The 8,071-nt window shown below is 44.7% G+C and overlaps 1 protein-coding gene across 1 annotated transcript; it reads left to right on the top strand.

Moving 5' to 3' along the window:
* The first annotated feature begins 916 nt into the window (after positions 1-916).
* Positions 917-7,435, top strand: ARL14EPL (ADP ribosylation factor like GTPase 14 effector protein like). Its single transcript, XM_043569274.1, has 3 exons — positions 917-1,043; positions 2,977-3,116; positions 6,685-7,435. Exons 1-3 carry the CDS (start codon positions 951-953, stop codon positions 6,905-6,907), a joined length of 456 nt encoding a protein of 151 aa, XP_043425209.1. The 5' UTR covers positions 917-950; the 3' UTR covers positions 6,908-7,435.
* The last annotated feature ends 636 nt before the right edge of the window (positions 7,436-8,071 follow it).

Raw genomic sequence — 8,071 nt, forward strand, 5'->3', positions numbered from 1 at the left:
CAAGAGCGGATGGGATTTTCACAATGTTACTGATGGGATTTTCACAATGTTACTGGGGACATATGACATTCACGTGTCTTACTTTTTGTCAAGGGATTACGTGTAATGGGGGAACAATGGGGGTCTAAGAATGCAGACTCTTAAAGAGAAGTGGGGTGCCTGGGTGGCTCACTGGGTTTAGCATCCGACTCTTGGTTTTGGCTCAGGTCATGATCTCATGGTTCCTGAGTTCGAGCCCCGCATCAGGCTCTGTGCTGACAGCAAGGAGCCTGCTTGAGATTCTCTCTCCCTCTCTCTCTCTCTCTCTCTCTCTCTCTGCCCCTCCTCTGCTCACGCTCTCTTGCTCACTCTCAAAAATAAAATAAACATTTAAAAAGAGAGTGAGAGAGAGAAGTCGATGGTCCCAGGGTGGTCTGCTCCAGCAAAGTCTGTGATGCTAAGAATGGTTAGAAGTTAGGTGTGATTTGTTCATGGAACTCCCGGCAGAGAAAAGCATTGGTCAGGTGGTCTGGGGGGAGGCAGATATGGGATTTTGGAGTGACGGGTAAAAAAAGAAGCCAGGAGAGTGGATGGCTTTTGCAGGAAACCTGGCTTTTTTTTTTTTTTTAATTTTTTTTCAATGTTTTTTATTTATTTTTGGGACAGAGAGAGACAGAGCATGAACGGGGGAGGGGCAGAGAGAGAGGGAGACACAGAATCGGAAACAGGCTCCAGGCTCCGAGCCATCAGCCCAGAGCCTGACACGGGGCTCGAACTCACGGACCACGAGATCGTGACCTGGCTGAAGTCGGGCGCTTAACCGACTGCGCCACCCAGGCGCCCCAACCTGGCTTTGAAAGAAAGAAGGATGTAGAGAGAGAGCCAGAAATTCCCAGGATTAGGTTACCGGGGAGATGTATCAAACTAATGTGTTCTCTTTTGGTCCCAGTTCCTTCGTTTAGTGATTGGAAATGAATGGACAATCAGAGAAGAGTGTCACGCAAGAGGGACACACAGGTCAAAGCTCTCCTGAGAAAGACTGTCAGATCGGACAAAAGCAGCTGGTATGGCAAGGGATATTAGGGTTTCATGGTATTTGGAGAGATCTCAGCTCGGGGATCTCGGAGGTGAGCCTGGTCTTGGGTGGAAGGTGGGTCCCGTCAGGATTTCACAGGAAGGTTCTCTGCTCCTCCATACGGGTGGGGCTTTTCCCCCATTTCTTTCTGCTCTCTGAGGGGCTGGTCTCACTTCACGTACCTCCTCTCTGCCACTCACCTCCCTTGATTTACAACCCAGTGTTCTGTGCAATAAAATCCTGCCCCTTGGAGAAAAATATTTGCAGAGACTATAGTCCAGTGTTTTTATTTAACAAGCCCTAAGGGTTTTTTTGCCCCCTATTACCTGCTGGTCATGATTCTAAAACTTGGTAGATATTAATTCATCAAACTTGTATCACAGGGTACTACCGTGACCCTGTTTTGCAAAGGGAACCAGTGAGGCTTAGAGAAGTGGGAGCTTGTTCAGTGCACACCCCTGACAAGTGGCCAAGGTTTGAACTTGGTCTCGTGTCTGTGTTCTTACACTTTTGTCATGGCACTGACAATGACAGTAGACGATATGAAGTTGTCTTTATTTCACAGCCATACCTAAATACAGAATTGTTTCATACGGTCTAGTTTGTAAAACAAACCCATACACACACACCAAAATGAAAATTTAAAGAAACATGGGGCACCTGGGTGGCTCAGTGGGTTAAGCATCCAACTTTGGCTCAGGTCATGACCTCGTGGTTTGTGTATTCAAGCCCTTTGGCAGGCTGTGCACTTACCATGTTGTGTCTGCTTGGGATTCTCTCTCTCTCTCTCTCTCTCTCTCTCTCTCTCCCTCTCCCTTTCCCTCTCCCTCTCCTTCTCCCTCTCTCTCTGCTCTTCCCCTGCTTGTGCTCTCTCCTTTCTCTCAAACTAGTAAATAAATAAACTTAAAAAATAACCCAGAAAATTTAAAGGAACATATTTATATTATTTTAGACAAACTGGACCATTATTATAAGCTAAATCAACTGCAGACAAGGCTGAAGTTGTTACTGACTTGTTACGTTGAAATTCACACTTTGAAAGTTTCCCTTTTGTTTCCAGGTGTGGTATTTCATCTCTGCATGACAGCCTGTGTGTTTTGGGGCCAATGAGATTATATTCTTCTGAAATCCTTCAGAAGAGCATTCCTTTCCCTGGTGACCTATGTGCCACGTTTTTGAAATAAGGTGTCAGGATTTATCGAAGAAGCATCTTTGTTCCTTGTCTTTCTCAATTGGGCTCCATTTCTTTTCCATCTGTAAATGTCCCCAGATGGAGTCTTTTGAAAATATCCACTAACACTCTAGAAAGCCATACGAGGAAGATTTTCTTCCTCAAATCTGGCTCTTACTGAGAGTGGACCCTTCAGGTGGGTGCACACTGCCTCGAAGTGATCTAACAACATGATTGTTGTAAAACATTCCAGAACACAGAGGGCGGGGGTGGGGGGTGGGGGGGGGGGTGGGGGGGGATGGGGCTGTGTGCACTTTGGGGTCCCATTGTGGTTTGAGACCCTTCACCTTGAGTTTCTGCAGCCAAGAGTTGCAGAAGGGCTCTCTTCCCTTTTTCTTTCCCTCCATAAAAGCTAATTCTGACTTTCATCCCCATCAGATTTGAGAAGCCAACTGGTATTTTCCAGGTGTAAGAGGAATTCTGTTCCTGCTGAGTTGTTTTCTGTGGTTTTCCTTTTTTAATTATATGAGTTTTTTACTGTGGATTTCTTCATTCAGAAAGAATGGCCTAACGTGAGGAAATTTACAAGTGAGGATATTTACATCATCTTTAGAGACTTAATCAAATAAAACTGTTTCTTTCTCTGGGTAAAACATCTGTGCTTTCATGATATTATGGCAGAAGTTTATTTTGATACAACATAAAACAACTCTCAAATTCTTACTAATAATACATTTTATTTGTTTCGTAGCAACAGATAGAGCGGCAGTTAAAATGCTTGGCGTTTCAAAACCCGGGACCACAGGTAGCAGACTTTAATCCTGAAACAAGGCAGCAGAAAAAGAAAGCTCGGATGTCAAAGATGAATGAGTATTTTTCTGTGAAATACAAGTAAGATCATGATTTATTGTATTTGATTTGCGGGATTGTAACATGCCCGAATTCTCCTGGACAAAGCAAAGATTGCCTCTTCTTTATGTTTTAAAAATATCTTTTCTCAAGTGCAGTATTGCCCCGTGTATTTGGAAGTTAGCAACTTCAAGAAATAGACAATAATCCCAGACTAGTAATCAGTTTTTTTAAAGGTACCAGAAACCCTTGGATTAGAGTAATAGCTTTAGTAAGAAAGATGATTAAAAGTAAGAAAGATGTAGGGTCCAGCTTTGGCTCAGGTCATGGTCTCACGGTTGGGGGTTCAAGCCCCACGTCAGGCCTTGTTCTGATGGCTCTGAGCCTGGAACCTGCTTCGGATTCTGTGTCTCCCTCTCCCTCTCTCTCAAAAATAAACATTAAAAATTTTTTGAAAACTTGAAAATTTATGCCCATTAAAATACGCCTTAAAAATAGTGAAAGACAAACCACAGGATAGGAGAAGTTATTTATAATTTGGAAGGTCAGTATCCAGAGTTTAGATAAGTCAATAAGAAAAAGATAAACATCTAAAGAGAGAAATGAACCAAACAATGAAGAAAAGGCTAATGAACATTCAGGATACAGAAGCTCATCAGTACAGCAGAGAGGTTCCAGAGAGAGACAGCATTTAGTCTGACAATACCAATGTTGATGAATTTTGTTTTTTTATGTTAAATCTTTTTTAACATTTATTTATGTTTGAGAGATAGAGCACGAGTGTGGGAGGGGCAGAGAGAGAAGGAAACACGGAATCCTAAGGAGGCTCTAGGCTCTGAGTGCCGGGCTTGAACCCACAAACCGTGAAATCATGACCTGAGCTGAAGTCGGACACTTAATCAACTGAGCCACCCAGGGCCCCTTAATTTTTTTTAATGTTTATTTATTTTTGAGAGAGAGAGAGACAGAGAGTGATCGGGGAAGGGGCAGAAAGAGAGAGAGAGAGAGAGAGAGAGAGAGAGAGAGGGAATCTGAAGCAGGCTCCAGACTCTGAGCTGTCAGCATGGAGCCCAACATGGCAGTCAAACTCACGAGCCATGAGATCAGGACCTGAGCCGAAGTCAGACACCGAAGCGACTGAGCCACCCAGGCGCCCCAGATGCCCAATGTGGGGCTTGAAGTCACGACCCCAAGATCAAGAATTGCATACTGTACTGACTGAGCCAACTCAAGACCCCAAGGGATTGTTATTACTTAAAGCTGTGGTTCCTCTTGGAGGGCGGGGTTGATGGATGCTGTGGGCGGGCCATGGAGAAGACCTCAGTGCCATAATACCCTTTTATCAAGCTGGGCAGTGGGCAAGTGGAGATTTGGTTTATTCTTCTTCTTTACCTGTGCATTTATGTTTTGCACACTTTATTTTTTAAGTTCATTTATTTATTTAAATGTAATCCCATTGGGCACCTGGGTGGCTCAGTCAGTTAAGCATCCGAGTCTTCATTTTAGCTCAGGTCATGATCTCACGGTTCGTGGAATCAAGCCCCACGTCAGACTCTGTGCTGAGTGTGGAGACTTCTTGAGATTCTCTTTCTCCCTGTCTCTCTGTGTCCTGCCCTGGCTCATGCATGTGCTCGCATGCTCTCTCTCAAAAAATAAATATATAAACATTTAAAATAATCTTTGCCACCCAACATGGGGCTCAAACTCATGACACCAAGATTAAGAGCTCTTCTAACTGAGCCAGCCTGGCACCCCTGTTTTGCACACTTTTGTATGTCTGATAGTTGAGAGTTTTATAAAAGAAAGCATCAGATGGACAGGAAACTATAAAATCTGTGTGTTGGTATCAGAGTTAAGGCAAAGGAATATTTTTGGGTTAAGGCAAGGTGACAAGGACAAGATCTGGTATGTGCTCTCTGGTGGCTTCATGACCACGGTTTCCATATTGGATTTTTTTTTATTAATTTATTTTTTAATGTTTAGTTTTGAAAGAGAGAGAGAGAGAGAGAGAGAGAGAGAGAGAGAGCATGAGTAGGGGAGGGGCAAAGAGAGAAGGGAGACACAGAATCTGAAGCAGGCTCCAGGCTCTGAGCTATTAGCACAGAGCTCAATATGGGACTCAAACCCATGGACCGTGAGATCATGACCTGAGCCAAAGTCAGACTCTTAACTGACTGAGCCACCCAGGCGCCCCCATATTAGATTTTAAATCTCCTGGTCTGCTGGCACCTGAATTTCCTGGTGGACATGGGAGAGGTGGTCTGTGCATCCCACAGACAAAGCGCTTCAGATGTAAATCCTCTTTGGAAGGTATTCCCGATAAAGTGAGAAAATCGGGCCGCAAGTTTCCATAGTGATCCCCAGCCTCCCCTGCTTTGTTAGGAGAGGGAGGAAGAAGGAACAGCGTTACTCAGCTGAACCGGAAGAGAGGAGATTCTGTGCCTGTTTGAGGATAAAGGGAGCAGAAAAATGGACAGTCTCACCACACCAGCTTAGGGCCAGCCCTTGTTAATTTTTTACTTCCAATTGTTAATAAGGGATACAAGCTATATAGAGGCACTTTTGTCACACGGAGGCTTTCATGCAGCTCACTTTTGAAGGGTTTATTTCAGAAGGGCTCTGTTTGGAGAGGGTGGCAGAATTCTTATGGAAGCTTTTGCCTCCTGGATGTGTTGCGGGGGCTGATAGAGAAAGTGTGGGCACTTAGAGCGGGGTGTGGGCTCCGCTGCTCGCCTCGGGTGCAGAACTAATTGCCTTCACTTAGCTCACGACGGATCCTACCACCTTGATCACCTGCTTTCTCTCCTTCCACACTGGGTAAGAAACAAAATCAGAAAGGAAGGGAAGCAAGGGTACCTGGAGACTGTTAGGTAGCAAAGGACTGTTACTGCACGTGTGTGACTTTCTTCTAAATGATGATGGCGTAGTAATGCCCAGTTCTAATATTTATCTCGAGTTATTAAAAATATAACTGTATTCACTGTAGTGCTTTAAAAAAAAGTTTATATATTTTGACAGAGAGTGCGTGTGCATGCGCAAGTGGGAGAGGGGCAGGCAGAGAGAGGGGGAGAGAGAGAGAGAATCCCAAGCAGGCTCTATGCTGTCAACCCAGAGCCCGATGCGGGGCTCGAACTCACCAACTGTGAGATCATGGCCTGAGCAGAAACCAAGAGTCAGATGCTCAACCGACTGAGCCACCCAGATGCCCCTCCCTCTAGTGGTTTTTTTTTTTTTTTTTTTGAGAGAGAAAAAAAGAGTGCAATTTTTCAGGGAAAACTTCATCAAGGATGATTACAGTTTTGAAGAAAAATTGGGGGCATTCGTAGGAAGAAGCTTTTATTCAGCTGTTCTTTCTCATTTGCTTCGGTGGAATATTCTGTTCCCTGGCATGCTGGGAAAACGAAGTGACTAGCCTGGCCGTGTTGGGAATCCGTGGCATGTTGGCTGAATTTCCCCAAACACCGCTGCCATATCACATTCTGGAGTGTGGCTGGGTAATCTTGAGGATGACATTTGCTCAGAATAGACGGGCTGTATTTTTGAAGTGAGCTGCATAGTCCTTCATTCTCCGTGCTGAGGAAACCGGGACTGTCGTCTGCTTTCTCGGCAGGGTCAGGAAGAAGTATGACAAAAGTGGCCGGCTGATCTGTAACGACGCCGATCTGTGCGATTGCCTGGAGAAGAATTGTCTGGGCTGCTTCTACCCTTGTCCCAAGTGCAACTCCAACAAGTGTGGGCCCGAGTGCCGGTGCAACCGTCGGTGGGTCTATGATGCCATTGTCACAGAATCTGGGGAGGTGGTCAGCACACTGCCATACCCCGTTCCTGACTAGGAGCTGTTCCCTGGGAACAGCTTTGTTTCTTCTTTCTGTTTCTTCTTGACAGTGAAGCCAACCTCTTTCTCGTGGGTGGATTTTAGGGCTTGGGGGAAATGCTGGGAGAAGATGCTGAAGGTTCATGTTCTCTGAAACTGTAGAACAATGTAGAATGGGCAGTCGCTCCAATGCCTTCACTTGTGACCAAAGGGTGACAGTGCATGGTCTCAGCATTGCCTCACCCGAACACCTCCGTCTCTGCCCTCAAGTCAAAAATGTCTTTCGTCTTTACTGGTACCTGAGAAGACGTAGTTTTAAGATGTTCAGAACTCTGTAGCTGAGTGCTCTCCTTACAGAGAACATACAATCATAACTTTGTAAGAGCTAGCTACCCTTCCAACATTACACACCACAAGTTCCAAGTCCGACTCGCTTCTTGAATTAAAAACACACCCCCACACCCTGTGACTTTGCACTGTATTGTCTTGTTTTTTATTGTTAATATGTTGATAACATTAAAGTTAAATTTGGTAATACCTGGCAGTATTTTTATGAAACATTTGTATTTTTTTTTAATTTTTTTTTTCAACGTTTATTTATTTTTGGGACAGAGAGAGACAGAGCATGAACAGGGGAGGGGCAGAGAGAGAGGGAGACACAGAATCAGAAACAGGCTCCAGGCTCTGAGCCATCAGCCCAGAGCCCGACGCGGGGCTCGAACTCACGGACCGCGAGATCATGACCTGGCTGATGTCGGACGCTTAACAGACTGCGCCACCCAGACGCCCCTGAAAAATTTGTATTTTATTTGCAAAATTGAGAAATTGGGATGACAGTATCCTACACGCCAGTGGTTGACTTTTTCTTTGCAATTCAGGATCAGTATTTCAAGATTATTCAAAAGGAGGAAACAAGTTATGTAAAAGTGTGTTGTTGTAGGTTAGTTGACTAGGTAGACGATGTGATTTTTTTCAATTCTGATACATTGTAGAAGGTTATACAGACCTTTGAGCTGAGCCTTCTTTGGATTTGCTTTTATTTTTTTAATTAATTCCTTTTTATTTGGGAGAAAGAGCATGGGTGGGGGAGGGGCAGAGGGAAAAAGAGAGAAAGAGGAAGAGAGAGAATCTCAAGCAGGTTCCAAGCTCAGCATGGAGCCCAAGGCGGGGCTCCATCCTGTGA

Source organism: Prionailurus bengalensis, chromosome A1, assembly GCF_016509475.1.
Source record: "Prionailurus bengalensis isolate Pbe53 chromosome A1, Fcat_Pben_1.1_paternal_pri, whole genome shotgun sequence".
NCBI classification, from domain to species: domain Eukaryota; kingdom Metazoa; phylum Chordata; class Mammalia; order Carnivora; family Felidae; genus Prionailurus; species Prionailurus bengalensis.